General features: G+C 36.9%; 1 protein-coding gene across 3 annotated transcripts in view; it reads right to left on the bottom strand.

Moving 5' to 3' along the window:
- Window positions 1–3,741: 3,741 nt before the first annotated feature.
- The window catches only part of LOC110019131, a 38,990-nt gene continuing 20,947 nt past the window's right edge, over window positions 3,742–21,784 (bottom strand). For all 3 annotated transcript variants that reach the window (XM_020716709.1, XM_020716710.1, XM_020716711.1), the window contains 2 exons: window positions 9,859–9,979; window positions 3,742–4,133 (listed from right to left, as the gene is read on the bottom strand). In XM_020716709.1, the coding sequence (XP_020572368.1) occupies window positions 3,967–4,133; window positions 9,859–9,979 (288 nt within the window). In that variant the 3' untranslated portion in view covers window positions 3,742–3,966. The remainder of the gene's footprint in view (window positions 4,134–9,858; window positions 9,980–21,784) is intronic.

Here is a 21,784-nt window from a genome sequence, read left to right as displayed (position 1 = left end):
TAGTCATCTCATGTTCACTAAGATGACCCAGACGCATATGTCATAGTTTTGTATTATCATCATCTGACTCCACAGAATGAACTCCACCTACCACTGTACTCCATGTCAGTTTGTAGATATTACCTGCAGCTAACTCTCATTTCATCACCGTCAATGCACCCATCACAATTCTGATGGTTTCCCTATCCTCATCTACTTTTAGAAATATAACCATTTCTATATATAGTGTCTAAGGGAATCAAATTCTTCTTCAAAACTGAAATATGTCTGATATCACATAATGTTCTAATAGTGTTATCATACCTTATAATTCTGACTTATTTAATTCTGACTTAACAAATACCAACAATATTGCAACATCAATCATCACCTAAATAGACTGAGCCAGAATTAGTTGACATGTATGAAGTAAACCACTTCTAGTTAGGTGTTATGTGATAAGAGTATCCTAAATCAAGAATTTATGCATCCATGAACTGAGTTGATAAAACTGAAAGCATATTATCATCACTGCAATCTGAATTGTCATTCTGCACCACATTTACAGACTTTGATGATGCATCACGTTTCTCGTTAATTTCTTTCTTCAGTTTTGGACAATTCCTCTTCATATGACTCAGCTCCTTGCACTTATAGCAATGAATCGTTTTTTATCTTTAGACTTTGATCTGAAATTTCGACTTCAAGAACTCTCCTTCTCTTTTTTCCTTCCACGATCCTCATTACCTTTGACATATAAACTATCACAATGAGAGTTTTCCCGTGCATTCTTTTTCCACTAGTTGTGAGCCAACAATATTCCAGTAATCTCATCAACTTTGATAGTTTCTTTCCAGTATATAAGAGCAGTCACCAGATGTTCATAAGAAGACGGTGAACATAACAGAATCATTTCTCGGTCTTCTCCTCAATACTCACATCAAGCCATGATAAATCTGTGATTATTTAATTGAAGTCATTCACATGTTGCGCCAGGATTAGAGTCTTCTTGCATCTTCAGCCCATACAGATTTTGCTTCAGATACAATTTATTCATCAGACATTTGGACATAAACAGAGTTTTCAATTTCTTCAATACCTCTCCTAGAGATTTTAGATTCATTATGTGATATATAACCTCATCTATCAGGCATAAGTGCATGGTTGTTGCCGATCATTGTTGCAATTCTTCGCAATCTTCATCCTCCATAGTATCTGGTTTTTTTATCCGTAAAGACTTCAAGATTTCTTGTTGTGCCAAAAAATCTTTCACCATTGTTTGTCACAATCTGAATTTTTGGTTCCATCAAACTTCAGCACTTCGAATTTTGTATTAGATATTATCATCTGAAATTACTCTTACCGTGAACTTTTCCTGCGAATTCCTATGCCTCAGAGATCCTTCATGGAAGCCGGAATTCCTTCTCGAACCGCAGTTATTTTGAGGAGAGAACAGTAGGTTATAAACACGAATCCCTCGCGAAACTGAGATGCCTTCGTCCCGCACGATTCACAAACTCTTCCCCCCGTGTGATTCGCGACTGCTCCCGTGAGATTCGCGAATTGTTCCTCTGCAAAGCACCGAGTCACGAGTTTCACTAATCCTCCACTCCGCTCGCGAGTCCTGGAAAGTGTCGTAAACCGCTCTCTGAAGTTTTGAAGCGAGCGAGCCCTACAACCGCGAATCTCTCGCCGAACCAACAGCCGGAATCGTCGAACTCCGCGCCCTAAGCCGAACCTTTCTCTCTAAATCTTTCCATGCATCGAAATTCTATTCAGCTTTGATACTAATTGTTGAGAAATTAAGGCAAAGAAATGAGAATCGATACAAATCCAGAAGAAAAACATAGAGATTTAATGAGGTTTGCTAAGGATGCCTACATCCTCGGAAGCAGAGTGACGGCTTTCTTTCAATTCAGAAAAGAGTACATAATAGCTCCTATGATTACAAACAAATATATATATATATATATAACCCTGGAGTACAATATGTAAGAACGGAAAACTACTCTAATTGGACAAATGCTTCTGCTCCACTCCAGCATATGTCCCTTATATGGTATATGAGTCATACCTAAGAGAGGGATTTTCAGGTTTACTTTTTTTATTAATTTTTAATTTTCATAATTTTGTTTATGTTTTAATTTAAAAATAAAATATATTTGTTAAGTTGTAATAAAATAATATTATTTCCTAAAACACTCAAATATCTAAAAATTATTTATTGTTTTTCAAAATAAATGATGTTGCATCCGCAAATTTTTTATCAAGCATGAATCTTGATGCATTTTTTAATAAGAAACATTCTAAATTCAAGTCCAAAATCATTCCGGCCCAGATTTCGAAAAATTTATAGTCAAACTGACGCAATTTCGGCAACACAAATCTAATGATGTCATAATAGATTTGATCTCGGTCCAAACAAGCCTAAATTGAGTCAATGAAACACAATTGAAAGTTTTAAATCGTCAATTCAATGGTCAAATGAATTTCAAATATGACATATTTATAGTTAAATTGAGCATCTCGACAAAAAGAATATAATAAGCCTAAGATCACTCAATTTTGAGGTTATTAAGGCACTCATATTCTTACAAAAACCACTATGATCAAGGGGGAATAGTGTGGACCGTTCAATCAGGTGGCTATAGAACTTATTCGCTAAAAGAACCGAAATGCCCCTCTCCAAAAGGCTATAAATAAGCTCCCTCTCTTCGGTTTGAAGGGGAGGAAGAAGAGAAGATAAATTCCAAAGCATATTCTGGAGAAGAACTGGCGACTAACCACCAACTTTTGTAGCTGCCAGCAACTATCGACCACTAGCCTCCGTAGCTACTAGCAACTGTCAACCACCGCCCGCCATCACCGCCGGTCATTTGCAACCCCTGCTTGCAATCCTTATATTCAGACTACGACTGTTGTTGGATTTCCTAACAATTATATTTTTCGATAAGTGTAATTTTCAGTATAAGATTATAACCGTGTTCTCCCTATTGTGAGAGAAGTATATCCTTGTACTTATACATATAGTGGGATTAATTTGACTAGACTATAACCCATAATATTTTTTCCTTTTCCGAACTTTTCCACATGAAAAATCTTGGTGTTTCCGCCTAATAATTTGTGGATGTCTTGAATCTTCATGCAACACTAAAACGTTAAATTATCACTCAACCGCCACAAATTTAATGCACGCAATAAGAAGTTAATTTATGTTTAAACATGTAAAAAAAAATTAACAAACCTGTTCCTAAAAACTAAAGTTAAAAATATAAATGAATAAAAAAATGATCCCAAATAAGCCTTTAACTATCCAACCATTAAAAGGAAGCCCAATTTTGTTCTAAAGTGGTTGGAAATCAACCAAAAGAGGACATGCTCTAGAAAGAGGAAGACCAGGATAAGTAAAATGAGGAGAGGAAAGAATATATCCAAGGGCATACTCAATTACAAAGTATGAATGATGCTTTTTGAAAGAAAAAACAGGTTTTTGGTATTAGTTAACCCAGGTGTTAGAGGCTTGGTAAGAGATAATCATAATATTCTTAAGCTAGAGGATGGTAACGTTAAATGATATCCTAAGAATATAAACATATCCCATATATAGGTGTAAAAAATTGTTATAATAGCAGAAAATTCCCCCAAGGCAATTCATGGTAATACAAAAAAAAAAAGATAAGAGCAGAGCAGACAAACCTGCCAGCCTCAGCAAAAATATCCATCCAAAATGCCATAAATACAAATTTATATCTATGGTGCATTTACTGTACATAAGCCACCCCATGAAAAAAGTTAAAGAGAATACAACAACAAAACAATGAAATGTTATGATAAAGTACATAAGAATAAATACATTTAAATACAATATTTTGTGAAAATAGATTGCGTATTTATAAAAGTTAAATACAAGATGTACAATAGATATTGAATCAAGCTTACGAAAACCAGCACTTAAAAGTTACCTCAGAAAGCCTCTAAGAAACCAAACTAGTTTGCCAGTCTAAGATCAGCCCAAAGAAGAAAACGCCGAGGCCGGCCTAGGAATCTGGCTTGCCAGGCAGGTTCTTCATTTTCATAAATAAAGCCGCTCCTTTCATACAGCTTTTGGGCGGCTTCATTATCCACAGCAACATGAACGTATAGGTCAGTTATACCTGAATAAAAATTGAATTGAGCTGGGTTAAGTCTTCAATACCAAAATTGCAATAGAAAAAGGACATAATATTATTACTAAAAACAAATAGGCAGTTAAAGACTAGCACACATCAAAGAGAAAAAATAGCAACACGGCATAGAAATCTGAAATAACAAAAAACATGACACAAACATTCAAATTAGGATGGATCTTAGGGTGGTGGTGGTGATCAGCGAGGGTTTAAAAGCTGGTGAGATGGTGGACGAGGTAATTGGCAAGCTGAAAACAGCAAGGCAATGGCTTCTCGGGTTCCAGACATCAAGTGTGCAACAAATATCAACGTGGCACGGCTGTTCGGGATAATGGCAGTAAAGGGGGAGAGTTGGAAAAGCAGCAGCAACAAAGATGGAGGGCTGGAATAGTAATGGGGGATGCGGTGGACTGCTGGACAGTCAAAGAAAGGTTGTCCTAGGCGGGGGCAGTGAAGAAAAGGGCTGGACAGCGAAGAAACTGCATGAACATAGCAATAGAACATGATACCGGAGTTAACCCAAACCACAATAGGGAAGAAAATATTATTACTCAAAAGAAATTAGAAGTTACAATCAGAGATACTTGAAACCATGAAATAATAAAGACAACAAGACTCAACTAAGGCTAAGGGTGAAGACGAAAGTATTGTGATTTAAGGAGAAATAGTAACTAAGCAGTTCGAAGATGGCTGGAAGAGGGTGGCAGCAAGTTTGAGGTAGTTGGAAGGGGCGACAGCAAGTTGGAGGTGGTTGGAATGAGAAGGCAGCACGTAGGGAGGAGGCCGGCAGCAAGTTGTAGATGGTTGGAAGGAGGAGGTAAGAGGTTGAAGGTGGCTAAAAGGGCCGATAGCAGGTTAGATGTGGTTGGAAAAGATGTGGCAACAAGTAGGTGGGTGGCTGAAGGGGCCATCAACAAAGTGGAGATGGTTCGAAGAGCTGGCATCAAGGTAGAGTTGGCTGGGAGGGATGGTCGACTCCGAGGAAATAGCAAGGAGGTTGTTTTCGATGACGGTAAAGAGTATAGCAACAGCGACAAGTGAGAATTGGTTGTGGGAAGTAGAGAGTGATAGATGAGCAACACCTCAGGATGAGTTATATTTGGAGCACCTTCCCGCTTTTGGATACAGCCTGGGAGAAAAACTGGAAGTTGGACGCTGACGATTGTACTGAAAGATAAAAATTGTCCTAAACACGAGAAAAAACACAAATACTACTATGGTAGCAAAGGTTGGGCCCTCTCAATTAGGCGGTAATTCCCTCATGAGGGAGGATCGTGCGGCCCCTCTCCTCCGTTAGCATTAACCGATTACCGCAACCAATTGGGCTGCTTTCTGCTGTCACGTCTTGTGTCCTGAATCCCGCACGGGAGATGCACCTGTGTTAGGGTTGTGCTCCAAGTGGCTTACAGCGAGGAGGAATGTGTGTCAGTGATATACGAGGGATGCAAAGGTGTTAGAGAAGGATAAACACCACCTGAAGACGAAGATACAACCGAAGCACTATCTGGAATCCAAGAATATAACCCTTGAAAGGAAGAAGAGAAGCATGTGTCTGTCCCCAATATAAAACACACGAAAAACTAACTTTTAACCATAATACACAACATTATAGGAAATGACTAAGAAGGAATAAAGGATAATAGAAAATAAATAATAAAAATAGAAATCATGATTGATTCGGCTCGACTCGCCATCACCCACAATAGCGGGAACTGCGTGGTTCACGGCATGCGTCCAAAGCGGAGCACTCCCACGTCAATCTCTTCGGGTTGGGGGAGCTTCAACCTCTTCCATCGAAGCTTATGTTTCCTCGTAGAATGGAATCAAGTCGAATACATTGAAGGTGGAAAAGTGGTTGCAATCTCTCGTAAGTCAATCATGCAGGCGTTGTCATTCCAAAGAACATCTTGATAGAATAAGTATTTATTTTTTTTTTGCCAATTTGAGTTGGCACAGTAGATAAACAAGTATTCTCACTAATCATGCCTCAAGCCATTACATTTGTAAATTGTTCCTCCCACTTCTCGTGCTCTGTTAGACGTTATAATAAACAAGTATATTCTCACTAATCTTTGTCTCATTTATCGTGAGCTTTCTCGCACCCTGCCCGATCGACTCCTATGAATACAAAAAATTATTGTAGTCACCAAGGGAAGAAGCTCTAGGTTGCTAAGGCTGCATTATGTTACCTTTGAAAAACAAAACCTCATCATTTCGATCTAAAATTGTATCACTGACGGCTTGATCTCTGGGTGATCTAATCCCTATTCGCATCAAATCCTCAAGAATCTCATCTTGACATGAAGTTTGACCATCAAACTCACCTATAAAATCAACATCTAATCAATAAAAAAGACTCATGAAGTCTGAGAGCAAAAAGAACAAAAAAATATGCACCAAAAACTCTTCACCAAAAAGGTTCAAATCAACAGCAGCAACAACAAGATGTTGTTCTTTCCATTCCGACAAGCCAAAAAGATGAGCTTTAATGATATCGTTCAAGTCAAGGGTTTTCTTTTCAGGTAAACAAACCTTAGGTTCAGAAGAGGACACCCCTTTCATCAAGCACTACCTCGAAAGGGTTACAATAAACCACGTTCCACCTCAACGAGTTTACAGAGGAACCCTTCTCGTGGATTCCTCTCTTCTGACATTTTGGTTCTATTCTAAGGTTTTTTTCCTAATTTCAATTGTGACTCTTCTTTTATCTGTCAAACGAGTCTCCTACCCTTTACGATAAAGAATCTCCTCCACACGGGCTAGCAAAACTCTCATCTTTGTCAGAAGAACTTTGCTCTCCCTTAAAGACAAAAAATGTTCGATGAAATGAACAAGGATCCACTTTCGTTACTACGCGATCCTATAAATACTATCGAGGAAGTACAATTATTTAAGTTTGAAGAAATGACAGTTAATATCATTGATGACATATAACTTAACTTTTATTTTTGTTTCTTGAAACAGTTCAAAAAGTGTTATAAGAAAAACATTATGATACAATATGAGTCTGAACTCGCCTATTCGGCCTAAAATCACTTCCTCAAAGCATAATCACCCAAGCTAATAGAAATTGGATCCTCAATAAATCTCAACATGCAGGGTAGGTAAAATGGGAATGGATCTTTTACACGGGAGAGCTAAGACACTCGAAGAAAGAATGGATTTCAATCAAGGATCCACTTTCGTTACTGCGTGATCCTATAAATACTATCGAGAGAGTACAATTACTTAAGTTTGAATAAATGACAGTTAATATCCTTCATGACATCTAACTTAACTTTTATTTTTGTTTCTTGAAACAGTTCAAATAGTGTTATAAGAAAAACATTCTGATACAAAATGTGTCTGAACTCGCCTATTCAACCTGAAATCACTTCCTCAAAGCATAATCACCCAAGCGAATAGAAATAGGAACCTCAATAGATGTCAACATGCAGGATATGTAAAATTGGAATGGATCCTTTACACGGGAGAGCTAAGACACTCGAAGAAAGAACGGATTTCAATCAACAACATAAATCCAAGGACTACTCCTTACAGAAGAAGCATGGAATGCCCCCCACACGAAGGTCAATCCGGGAATTTTATTGATAATAGAGAAATCTAATTCCTCACAGAACAAGCCGATGAGCCCCAAAGGTAAAAGGATTTATTCCCGAGAAAAGCCTCCTCATCTCAAAGGTCTCCAAGGAGTAAAACAATATTTATTCTCTCATTCTTTTCATGGATATCTGATCAAAGAGATGAGAAAATTGTAGAATTAAATGTATACACGATATGGGTACACAAGAATTTTTGTTAAATTTCTCTTACCGAATCAAGCCCACCTGCCGAAGTGGCTGAATCGAGCTCAGCTGCTAAAGTGACTGAATCGAGCCCACCTGTTGAAGTGGCGGACTCCAAGTCATATGCTGAAGTGGCTAAATCAAGCACAGCTATCAAAGTAACTGAATTAAGCTCACCTGCTGAAGTGGTTGAATTGTGCCCACCTCAAAGTAGTTGAATCAAGTCTACCTTGAAGTGGCTGAATCGAGCCCACCTACCTACGTGATCGAATCAAACACATCTGCATAAGTGGCTAAATCGAGCTTGACTGTCGATCCAATCATTCTCATCATCTTCCTCAAAAGGGAAGCCTAGCCCACCTGTGCAAGGGTAGTTATCAAAAGAAACCATCACGACTAAAAAAAAATCATCATGACTAATACAGACATCTGCTAATCTTTTATTAAAGATGCCTCCTAACACTTGGGACTTGATCCTTTCACCCAAGCATCAAGGAGGGTCGTCGCACCGGAAATACCTGACTTCAGCTGGTAATACCTAACATCGGCCGACAATATCTCACATCTACATCACAGTCTTCTATCAAGGTAATGGAGAAAGGAAACATATGGTACAAAATATACTACCATAATTATTTTATTCATTTTCTCCCTTATGTATAAAAAAGAAGGGAAAAAGAGAGAGAATCTTCTCTTTTCTCTCTATATCCTCCTTTTGTCCCTCTCATCTCCAGAGATCGCTTTACATCTCTATTTCCTCTTTTCTCTCTCTAAAATCCTGTAACCCTGAGAACCTCTAATGAGTTGTCCCACTCCGACTTATCGAATACCGAAATTTAATATATTTCATAAGACTCCTTCGAAAGACTCATCCAACTTTCTCTCAATCACTCTCTTTATGATCTTTTACCGGATTATATGTACTCACGAATAATACGAGACCCTACGTCTCAAAATAATTCAACATTATTGAATTTCTCTCCCTGCTTCTAAATGTGGACAATAAACAGAGCAGCAAAAGCATGTTAAAAATAAACATTGAGCATGGCAATAAAATTTCAATTTTTCTTGATTCTTGTGTGTGTAAAACTTCAAAAGGTGTCGAAAAACTACATCTGAAAGCAAGTATTCTTGTATAATTAAAAAGACCTAACCTTTCCTGTGGAAGACTGTTATGTTTCCTGTTTTGTTTGCTAGATTAAAAGTGTGATTGAACTATATCAAGTGTGAATTATACCAGATTTCCTTTTCATAATGTGAATTTAATCATTGCTTAAATTTTATACTTTTTAATGACTTTTGATGTCTAATTTCATTTTTTGATGACTAGTCAATTATCATTTGGAGCCAAAGAAGTGTGTTGTCGTCTTTACACTAATAGAGACTGATTTTGCTAAAGTTTAGGGTTGGTAACCCATGATCTGTAATATCTTCTAAGTAATGTGGTTCTAAAATCTCATGATGCCCTTCCCACAAAAGTTAAAATTAGATATGACCGATAATCAAGTAAATGAGCATAAATAAACGATGGGCTTAAGTCTCGAGTTTTATGATGATCACAAAACAATTGGTCTCACTGCAAGGTTAAAAGTATGACAAAGAAAAACATGTATATTTTTTGAGGGAAGATGTTTGACCACCCATAATTGAAGATGGAGAAGACAAATTATCCATGCCTCGGTCATGATCCCATGATAACTCAATTACTGAATCAGCTTCACAAATAAAACATTAAAGACCCTCAAAAATGTTTACAGTGCCACCGCATCTTTATTCAGGCATGGTAAGTGAACAAAAGCAACCTCTTTAATAAATAATAATTATAAAAATTTATCTGGTAATTACTGATCCATGCACCAACTCCATGTTGCTAGGAAATTGCAATTTACATTTTCTAGTAGTAAATGCAGAAGAAAAGAGATCATCACCCCAATGACGAGCAACATTTTTTGACTTAGCAATTAAAGCATGGCCTAAACCATTTCGTTGCAGCTCCTTCGCAACACATATATTGCTAAGGTATCCCCTTTTCAGGTCAGGTCCAATGCCCTGCATCAGTTGACTTTTTTTGCATAAAAATACTAAAGTGGAAACATAACTAAAACGAAAACTTAGTGAATACCATCAAAACATAGCATTGCATATTTGTTGCAAAAGCTTTTGTCGTACTGAGCATATAAATCAATAGAAATTTTGGAATTCTACATTACTAAATACTTAATTTGCATATCTCAAATTAATAGAATAGCTGAACAACTTCGGATTTTCAATTTATAACCACCTTAAAGCTTGTTTTTCATTTTGGAGACACCTGAACGTTCAACAAGCAATCATAACAGAGTGCTCGAGTGATCGTGCACATCAGCGAGCGACAATAAGAACAAAGATGGCGAGAGACTGTGGGCTTGAGTGAAGCTAGAATCCATGACACAGGAAGCTGTCACGTGCAAATGTGAGAGAACATGATCAGCACCCGAGCAGAGGTGGGGCTTGTGTTGGAAAAATTTTACATCAGGAGTCCAGACGAAGCTCTGCATCCGGACTCCAATTATATTTTTCCGCCTGTAAAGTGTCAGAACCACTAAAATTATTTAAAAAAACAAAAAAAGGTGTATATTGGCCGAAAAAACAAAGAACTTCATAAAAATACCAGTAAAACAACATCATAGAACCGCCATAATACTATCAAAATATCACCACAATAACACCAAATATAACCACAATATCACCACAGCAAAATCACAATATCACATCAAAAACACCACAGTAGAAACTCAATATTACTTTAATGGCACCACAATATCATCACAATAACACCACAATATAACTGCAATAATATCACAATAACACCGCAATATCACTGCAATAACACCACAATATGAACACCTTTTTCGTTTTTTTTTTTTTTTATTTTTAGTGGGTCGGGTACTTTAAAAGTGGCTAAATAGCTTTGGAGTCTGGACGTAGAGCTGCATCTGGACTTTTGGTGAAATATTTTTTTCTTGTGTCAATCGCAAGCAAGAGCAACCGAGTCGGTCTGTGCAAAGGCAGCATGGACTAGAGAGGAGCTTCCAAACATAAATAGAATTCATGAATTGGGAGCTCAGATCAATTATGCAGGTTCTTGCCGAATTGAGCCCAATCAGCTTCACAAAACAACATGAGAGAAAAAGAAGATCAAATTTGAACTATTCACAGGAAGTAAGGGTTTTATTTTAAGATTTACTTTAGCTACAATACTTCAATTTAGAATTAGGACTATCAAATAAGCTCATCATTCCGAACAATTCATCTCGGCTCTCTAAATAGTTCGAGTTTGATTCGTTCATTAAGTAAACGAGTCGAACACAAACAAATTTTTTTAGCTCGACCCATTTTAGCTCGAATTATTTAAATAATAAATAAATAAATAATATGTAAAAACTTAAATGAAAATATGTTTGATATAATATCAAAAATTCACTTTGTATAAATATAAAGAAAATTAGATGTTATATATGTAAATCCATAAGAATCGGTGGTATGTATATAAATTCCCTTAGAATTTTTCCAAATCCCGCACTATCATTTTTCTGCATTTAAATGTTAGGTTTAATAAATATATAAAATTGGGCGGTATGTATGTGAATACCCTTAGGTGTTTGAAATATAAATACATAAAAATTTGGTGGTATGCAAGTAAATGCCCCACTCTAAATCCATGCCCCACTCTAAATCCATGCCCAATAGGTGCATTTAGCATGTAGGTGTTAGATATGTAAATGCATAAGAACTAGCTGGTATTCATGCAAATGTCTCCAGAAAATACTTCCACCTCTTGCCTTCCACACCTTGCTTTTCACTTCCAGTGTTCAAGGAAATAGTCCCACATGGGGAATTTAGCTATTAGAACTTTAGAACTGCTCTTCAATGCAAAAGTAAAGCTCACTCATCCCAAAAGTTGCACAAACTTGTGAATTGAATTATTTCTTACTATATTATTAAAGCACTTGTAGGAAGTAATTAAATTTTTAAGTTTATTAATAACAAGTTAATTTATTATATTGTTTTAATTTAATTACATTTTATAATTACAGATGAAAATTTAGAAAGAGCTTGAAGCCAAGTCGAGTCATGCTCAAATTTGAGTCCAACACGAGCTAATCCGAACAAATAAAATATGAATAAATTTGAAAACTAACATTTTCACGAGCCAATTTGAATACGAGCTCATTTCTAGTTAAAAATAAATTCAAACGAGTCAAACACGAACAAGCTTTGAGCTCGCTCAAGTTTGGCTCTTTTACACCCCTATTTAAAATAGTAAAATATATAAAATTTACTAGGGAAAATTTATTAGGTGTTCCATGATGATGATAAAAATCTATTTTTGAAATAAAACATAAATTAATTTATTAAGTATAAATTATAGAAAGTATAAGATTTTAGTAGTATAATATAAAAGTTAGTAAGTGAATAATATTATTATTTTAAGAAATAGTTAGATGATTTAAGATAAAGTGATATATACCTAAATAATGGAAGGTTAATCAAGAGTGTAGAGGTCCATATTTCTCCTGAATTAAAGAGGATGAGATTATAAAAACAAATAATCACACATGAATAATAATAATTTTGCTATAGCAACTATAGTTGGCTACTCAAGTCATAGTTGTATGAGGTGCAATAGTCTTAGTAGCCCATCAAAGTTAGTTGGCGGTGGTCAATAACGGATGGTGGTCGACGAATGATCTCTACAAGAAGATGGTTACCTCTGCTGGTCAGCGACGAATACTGGTGGTTGTTAGTGCTCTTAGCTGACCAACAACAACCGTTGGGGCTTTAAGAGTTAAAATTTAGTAGTCACCTAACTCTTCACTTCTCCTACCCCCTTCAAAGAAAGAAAGTGGGGTCTGTTTACAGCTTTTTAGATGGATATTTTAAAAAATTTGACAAATCTCCCAAAGCATTTTATCGGACGGTCAGCATTGATTCCTTTAATCACAAGTATTTTTTTTAATATTTAAGTGTATTCTGAATGCTTTTGGGCTCATTGGATTCCTCTCACCAAGACGGTCAATTTGACTGTAGCATGCCAAATTTGAAGATTGTTTGACCTTCCAAATGATGCATTAAAGCCTTTAACAACACTTAAAGTGTTTGATATGGGCTTATTTGTCCTTGGACCGAATCGCTTTAAGTGTCATTAGGTTCTTTTTGTTGAAATGCTCCGTTTGATAATAAACTTTTTGAAATTGGGGATCTAATGATCTCGAAATTGAATTTATAATATTTCTTGATCAAAATATTTTGAGATTCGTGCTTGATGATAAACATTTGTTAATACACATCGGTTGCCCATTATTTTCAAATGTAGATGCTTGTGTCATTCAAAAATATAACTCATTGGATAAATTTTTATCATAATTTTAGATATTCCAAAAATTCGCAAGTTGATTGAAATGAGAATCTTCAACATTTTAAAAATATCTAAATCTACTCAATTATACTTCATGGAGTTTGAAAATTTTCAAAATTAAGTCCGGAATGTCAAAAAAAGACGAATAGATACTTCTTAAAAAAGACGTGATCATGTTGTCGTTGTCATTGTTTGCAGTGGTAGCTCTACAATGGTGGGAGCGGTAGCTCGACGTTTAATCTATAGTGGCATTTTGCTTCTTCTAAATTAGTTATTGATACTTGTTAATTGCATTATTTGATCCTAATTTACATGTTCTTTCATATACTATTTATATCATTGTGAATGTTATATGTTTCTCAACCAGATAAACTATTACGTATTATTTAAAGATATGCACATTTTGACAAATGAATTCCAACCCCGTATAATAAACTGATTTGTTATATTTTCACTAGCATGCATATTATTTTCTTTTTTATGCTATTATTATTTAAAAATATATGTATTTATTAGTTGGTTGGTAGCTAATTATGTTATAAACTAAAACTTTTCATGTTAAATCTTGGATTAAAATGAGTTAAAAGGAAAACTTTTATATAGGTAGTGACTAACATATTATAAATTTATTTTTTCTTATTATTATTTTTATTAGTGGCTCTTTTGATATTGTTGACCTCATTTTTGAGGTCATTTCTTTTTCCTTAGGGTCTTAGGATCTAGCTCTAGGAGTTCCTATTGACCATCTTAGAAAACTAGAATTGAGTCCCACATGTTTAGAAATTCTAACCAATTCTTATTTTTCTTTGATGTCTAACATTTATGGCACAAGACCATCGTCTTACGAACAAGCGGTTATGAGTTATTTTGTGAAGACTTAAAGGAAAAGTTTCTAATAGGACTCCAAGCCTTAGGAAAACATTTGTCATGACCTTTCGTCACATACACACACCAAATGCACAAAATTCACTGAATTGCACGAAATCGGACTTTAATTAAGCCCAGAGGACGGATGAAAATGCGAACTTCTCCGGATGACCTCCGACGACAAAATGGACTGCGCCAACGCGTCTGGGATACCAATTTTGGCAAAAGGGACACTCATATTGTCATATTTTCGACACAAGAAAATTGACATGCAAATCGATGAATTCGTCAAAACGACCTCTGACGGCAAAACAAACAGCACCAGTGCGTCTGGAATGTCGAAATTACCTAGGGAGGACACCCATTTTGCTAGGGCGCCACACATGGATAAATCGAGTGAATTTATATATATATATATATATATAATTTAAAATTAAATCAAGTTATTTTTAAGTCAATTTCAAATTGATTTTGATTTAATACAAAATTAAATTGTTTCCTATTGAGTTGGCTTGGATGAAATATGTTTGGACATTGAATTGAGTGTAGGATGATCTCTTCGATCGTGAGCCCAAGCCGAACCGACCGAGCCCCCCTCTCCGATCGCGAAGGTTCGACTCGCGGTCCCGCTCCTCGTACGCCTGTCGCCTTGCGAAAAACTTCCACCTACTCCCTCTGACGCGCTCCGGCTTTCCCCTCCCACGCTTCTGCGATTCTCATCGTCTTCTCCCGCGCGAATTGTCGTTTCTCTTGGCTCGGCTCACCGCCCAGATAAGTGACGGGAGAGGCTTCTCCTCCCTTTTCTGCTATAAAACCACACTTGGGGGAGAGTCGATTTTTCTTGCTCTGTTCATCTCGTGTGCTTGAGACCTTTTGGAAGTGCTGTGGAGAAGATTTGTGGAGGTTTCGGAGCCGAAACTTTTGGGGAAAGGGGAGGTGCTGTCGGATTTTCTGTTTGCTCGTGCTACTTGTTTTTTCGACACTTTGACCGAGTTCCTCGCACTCCTTGCTGGTCCACTCGATACCTTTGCTTGGCCGCTTGTTTGGCCATTGAGATTTTGGGTTGGTTCAAAAGAGCTTCGATAGAACGAGGTGCCGTAGAAATATTTCTATTCTTGCATTTGCTTTGGATTTACACCAAGAGGTAACTTCCTCACCCCATTTTTGTTCTTTTCTTTTCCTTGCTTCTTGGTTCGTTCTTTTTGATGTTTATGTCCGATGCATAAGTGTCCAAGTATAGCCTTTTGCTATACGTGAAACCATCAAGCAATGTCGCAAGTAGTCATTTTGGGGCGTACGGTGTTGATGATAAAGGCACACCGAAGATAGAGCAGAAAGATGTCCTATCTTATAACATCAAGATCCAGGTATTTGATGAAAAATAAGATAGCGGTATCCGTCACCGGCATAAGCCTTGAGGGAGTTGGCTCGAATCTCCTCAGGTTGTTGGCATTCCCGCGCCCAACAATGTAATCGACTCGTGGACAACGAAAATTTCTAAAAAAAAATATAAGATTTGACAAACCCTTTTCAAGCAAAAACATACTTTCTACGAAACAAAAATTGATAATTCTTCTTTGCATGTTTAAAATTTGTATGCATGATTAAAAACATAAAATATACTTTAAAGTTGATTGTCCACGTGACGAATACTTGTTTAGGCGGGGAAATAGCCTCCTAAGTGAGATTCAAGACACACTTCTAGACGAGTGGCGGCATCTATACATTTGGGGGACCGGCCTTCGCAGACCCTCGAGTATAAATATATATCTGAGCCTAGCCCCATACGAGTGCTTGCGGTCCCCCTCACTCGAGATTTTTTTGTTTTATCAAAGTTTTGGAATAGGGCACTCGTGTTACTTTTCCTTTCTTTCGGGATTTCTCCAAGATTTTTGTGGATTATTTTTCTTTTCTTTTACTTAGTCTTTTCTTGTTGATTTTCTTGAATTTTTCGTCATGAGTTATTACACTCTTCTTCGGATTTCCTGGACGACGTTTATTTCAGACTTTATTTTTTTGTGATGCATTTAAACTTGCTATAATTAAGGAACAACGGATCTCACAGGCGTACAGGTTTGTTTTACATTTTACAGCACTTCATTTTCTTGTTTCTACTTGTTACTGTTCTTTCTGAACAGCATGTTATATTATTCTTATTTCTGTCTGCTACTGTACCATACAGCATGTTATACTATTACTGTTTCTGTCTGTTACTGTTCTTTCTGTACAGCATGTTATAATATCATGTTTTTGTCTGCTACTGTACCATACAGCATGTTATACTATTCTTGTTTCTGACTGTTACAGTTCTTTCTGTACAGCATGTTATAGTATTCTTGTTTCTATCTTGTTCTGTTCTACATGCATCCTACTGTGTGTCATGTATTGCACATTTTATATTATATGTGTCATGTATTGCACATTTTATATTATATAGCTTTAAGCATGCCTTCTTTTATATAGGACATTTAGAGGACTACAACCATAGGGTCGTTTGATTTGACAGCGTAACTGGACACCCTAGAAAACTTAAAATCGTCACGGCAAAGAGTTTGGAGTGAATATCTTGGACAGCACGACGAGGAACAACTTCAAGGTGGACTTGCAGCAGCAAAGCACATTCACATCACATATTACCTTCTTTAGTTTAAATAACAACTCATAGGATCACTCTTTAGGTTTTTTGTACAACTCTTTTGTACAATTATAAGTCCTAACGCTTTAGGATTCCGAGGTTACCGTGCGGTACGGTGTAAATCCTCCTATCTTTTTATGTTATTTGCACAGTTCGATATTGCGTAAACATAAATCCTAAATCTTAAATAATTTGCAGGAATATCAAATAAACATCATTTCAAAGACATAAAGCCAAACAATAGGATAAACAATAGGATAGTTGGGAGTTCACCGGGGCTTTCCCCAAATCTGTGATATCCCCTACTTTTCTTCCCTTTGGATTCCTTAAATAATTTTTCCTATTTTGAGCCATTCACATTTGATTTTCCCATGTCTAATCGTGAAAACCTAAACTTTGAAATCTTGAAGGCAAAATCACCTGATCTTAATCGATTAAATGACTCTCAGTCATTTAAGATGTAATTAACTATAGGGGATTGCTTCTATAGGGAACCAGGAACCCAGATAAAATAAATCTTATCTAATCCTCGTATTAGGTAGGGGAACTTGTTGGCAAATAAGACAATTTCGCAGACTAAAATAGATGTCACAAATTCGTTAGTTTAGGTGATTGAATTTCTATTACAAGTGATATATTTATTCTTTGGAATAAGTGTATTACTTGTAGTATTGTATTCAATTATCTAAACCATCCAAACTATTCAATATGTGAGACTCGTTTGTTCGCATCTATTTTTAAATTAAAATGTTACTTTCAAAAATCATATTTACATCAAAACTATTTTCATATTTTACAAAAATCTTTCTTTCCAAGAAAATAACGGCCAACAAATTCTGGCGACTCCGCTGGGGACTAGTTCCTCCATCTTTGATCAAGTGATTTTATTTTCATATATCGGTAATGTGCTCATGTCCCTCATGGGTCAGGCTGTTACTTTGTTGACATACCATGATTATTTCTTCCTTAAGCCAGTATAGTCAACTCTTCTTGGATTCCAGGACTGTCTGTTTAACCATCCCTAAACAGAAGAGTTCAGGAACCCCTAGAGTTTAGTGGAGTGGACTCCCAATAGGTGTGGTAGATTAGGAGTGGTCTATCGAAACGAATCTAATGCGAGGCCGACACCTTCCAATTCTTAAACTGGGTCCTATGCTTCATTCCTCTTTGATAATAATTTGTTGTGAACGAGTTAACACTAAAATTTCACTCTTACAATCTTCTTTTTAAACTCCAAACAAAACGAAATTTCATCAAAATTTCAAAGAGAAACAAATCACAAAATTTGTGACAAAATTCACATGAATAAATTTCAAACGATGCCCACTTCATAAGACAAGTGCGTTAACTTCAGTATTGTCGTTGAAATTACGAGGCATTGGACATCACTAACTTCCAGAAAATTTTCAAATGACAGAAACAATGTCTTCACCAAAGTTGATCTTTTCTTTCGCCAATGGAGAGGAGTTTGCAGTTAGCAAGAGTGATCTGTCAGATCTGGCGGTCATTAAATTTGGAGAAGGATTCAATAATATTGAAGCCAAATTTGGGAATGTCTCTGTTACCGTAATGAAGCCTGAAATGGACAAATCCGTCGAACCTGTGGTGGAATTTAATATCAAGTCTGTTAATGAAATTCCCCCTCTGAAGAGGGTGTTGATTGAAAAGAATTCTGTTGTTGCTGTAAAGTCTGCCACTAGGGGTGCCAGAGCTATTTCTGCTTCTACCACTGGATTCAATGCCACTACATCAACTGTTCCACTAAACGAAGGGAAGGAGATTCTTTAAGAAGAAGTGTCTGTCGATGCTTTTGCCCCGCCGTTTTCTGTATTTGAAATTGGGTCCAATTCAAAGTCTGTGCAACTTACTAAAACACAAAAACGGAGACACAACCAGAAAATTCTAAAGGCTGAGAAGGCGAAAACCGCAGAGCTAGCTACTACTGACACTACCCTCCGACTAGGTGAAATAGGATTACGTGAGACCTCACCTCTATGCATGAGGAATAAGTTTCACCAGTTGTCTGCCACCTACGGAGAGGTTGGAGTCTATGTGGTTGTTACCACATCACCGCTACCATCTCTCAATAATGATCCAAGGCCGGTGACGACATTCGAAGGAAAATCTGAGATGATAACAGGAGTGAACAAAGTATATTCTTTCAGAAAAGAAGCTGTAGCAAAGATGTTACAGGATTTGATTAAAAATTTCAAATTCAGATTACGAGAGTCAAAGAGGCAGGAAGAAGTCGACATGAAAGATCATCCCAACTACTGTCCTTACCACAGACTGCTCGGACGTACTATAGAAAACTGTATCAGCTTCAAAGAATGGCTTGAAAAGAATTTGAAAAATGGAAAAATAATGATTTCGAAAGAATATTTGACAAATCCCGAAGGAGGAATGATTTCAGCTATCCAGCTGCTCCATCTGATTTCCACACAACTACACCAGTGCTCAGCAAAAGAGGTGATGCTCATCAAAAACCCTCAACTGACCTTAAAATTGTGAAAGGAAGATTGATCGAGGATTCATTGGAAAAGCTTCGAGCCGACATTACACGGTTGTCTGAAGAACGAAAAAAAGATATGGGTGATGAACCCTACGACCCGGCAGAATATGAGATAGAAGAGTTTGCAGAAATTAACATTATTGAGGCCAGAGCCACCTTATCCTCGTGCGATGCTCCTTTACCCACTGAGAAGAACGTCGTGGATGAGTTGCGAAAAGTCACTCAACAACGTGATGAACAGATCAACCAGATGAAGAAACAACTAGAAGAAACGACGACCGCTATAGCCACTATTCAAGGAAAATCACAATCACCGCTGATGGTACCCCCAGGGGCAAGCCATTCAGAAAACGTCCAAATCATCGACGATAAAAATGAATTCACTTCGGTCGATGAAGATGATCAATCAAAGAAAGACTCAATTCATGAATCAATATCAGAAAAAGACATTAACCAAGTGGTGGAACAACATGTGAGAAAAGCTCTGACTCAATCAAAAGGAGAGACATTGATTCTAAATGGTAGGCCCTATCCTAAAGAATTTGATAATGTTCAATACCCTAAGGGTTTTATACCACCGTTGTTCAAGACACTTGATGGAACGAGAAACCCCTGGCAGCATGTTGCACACTTCCGTGTAAGTTGTGGCAACACGGGGGATAGCGATGCGTTGTTGTGTCGTCAATTTGTGAGCAGTCTTTCGGGAATCGCTTTTGACTGGTACGCTGAACTACCCAATGGCTCAGTAAAAACATTTGCAGAATTAGAAGACCTCTTTGCTAAGCGGTTTGCTGGGGTTAGGCACCATATCACCGTCAGTGATCTTGTGACCGAGCAACAGAAGCCAGCCGAAACATTGATGGACTACATTCTGCGATGGAGGAATTTGAGCATGAGCTGTGAGCCACAACTCCAAGAGCAGCACACAGTCGAAATCCTTCTAAAGAACATCCATGGTCCAGTGGGTTTCTTACTCAAGGGATTCACCATTAAGACATTCGAGAAGCTGCTTAGAAAAGTTGGGAATCTTCAAGAAGAAACGAAACATATTGGGTTTTTGAGAAGGTTGGAAAGCTAGAGCCCTTAAAGATATCTGAAAAGAAATCTAGGACTGCAGCAGTGGTTGACATGGGCAAGCGGCCGTTGCAAATTCAAGTGGAACAGTCTCGACAGATCTACCAACGTCGTCGTCAGCATATTCAACAATCATCTCAGCAGAGACCTTACCAGATAGACGAAGGACATGTTCCAATCATGAATACTCGATCAAATGGGATATATACTTTTAAAGATGAAGCAACAAAAAAGATGTTTCGCAGTTTGATCAAGAATCCCGAGTTCAGGTTGCCCAAACCAAAGAAGTCTGATGAGATCAACAAAAAAGGACATCCGAGATATTGTCCGTACCACAGGTTCATTGGACACACCATAGAGGAGTGTTGCAGTTTCAAAGACTTGCTCAAGAAGAAGTTCAAGAATGGGGATGTAACGATCCAGAGAGAGTATTTGAAAAGCACCTGAAAAAAGGTTTTGTCAATATGATTTCGGTCAATCCCAATATTCCGATTAACTCCGGTGCAGCTTTCAAGGAATGTAATTTCTTTTGATTACTATTGTACTACTTTTATTGTCGAAAGAGATATTAGTAGTATCAATGTTTGCTTGTCTCGTCCCTCCTGCAATGAATGAAATAAAAGAAAGTTTGTTGTTGTCCAAAATTGTTCAATACTTAAAAAAGCTCAGCATCCCAAAAGAAAAATTTTTGGATATTTTTAATACGAATATGACTTCAGGGGAGAATGAAATTAATACGAATATAACTTAGAGAAAAGGTATAAAACTCCTCCTCCTCCCGAGCTTATTTTGATTATCAGTGTGGTTGAAATACGAGTAGTAGGCTCAGGATATCACGAGCCTTTTAATCTTCTGCTAAGTGATTGGGTCCTGACTTTTGAACGAGTTATATCCCAAAATTTGTCTTAAGAAATGTTTGAGGATTATTAGTTGGGGGAGTTTGGACATTCAAAATCTTTAATATATGTTTCACCAGATATAGTAATTCTTAGAAAACAAACGGAGCAAAAAAAGAGAAAAAAAATGTGAGTCCTTTAAGAAGAAGCTTGAGGTGAGCATAAAATAAAAAATTAGTGTCTCAATTCAGACATTCAAAATCTTTAAGCCAGATATAGTAATTATCAATAAAAAAGGAGGGAATAAAAAAAAAATGAAAAATCTCCCTGAGAAGAAGCTTGAGGTGGATGTACAATCAAAAATTGGTGTCCAAATTTTTATTAATGAGACTTGGAATACTCTCTTAAGGAAATTCTCCGGATATTATACTCAGGAAAAAGTTCAGCGATCTCGAGTCTTTTGGTTGATTATTAATTGACTCAGAAATATCTTCCGCAAGTGAAAAACATTTTGATCACACGACCAAATTTC

Source organism: Phalaenopsis equestris, unplaced genomic scaffold (genome assembly GCF_001263595.1).
Source record: "Phalaenopsis equestris unplaced genomic scaffold, ASM126359v1 Scaffold000050, whole genome shotgun sequence".
In the NCBI taxonomy this organism is placed as follows: Eukaryota; Viridiplantae; Streptophyta; class Magnoliopsida; order Asparagales; family Orchidaceae; genus Phalaenopsis; species Phalaenopsis equestris.
The sequence above is the reverse complement of the archived record's forward strand: the minus strand, read 5'-3'. Positions and strand labels throughout refer to the sequence as shown.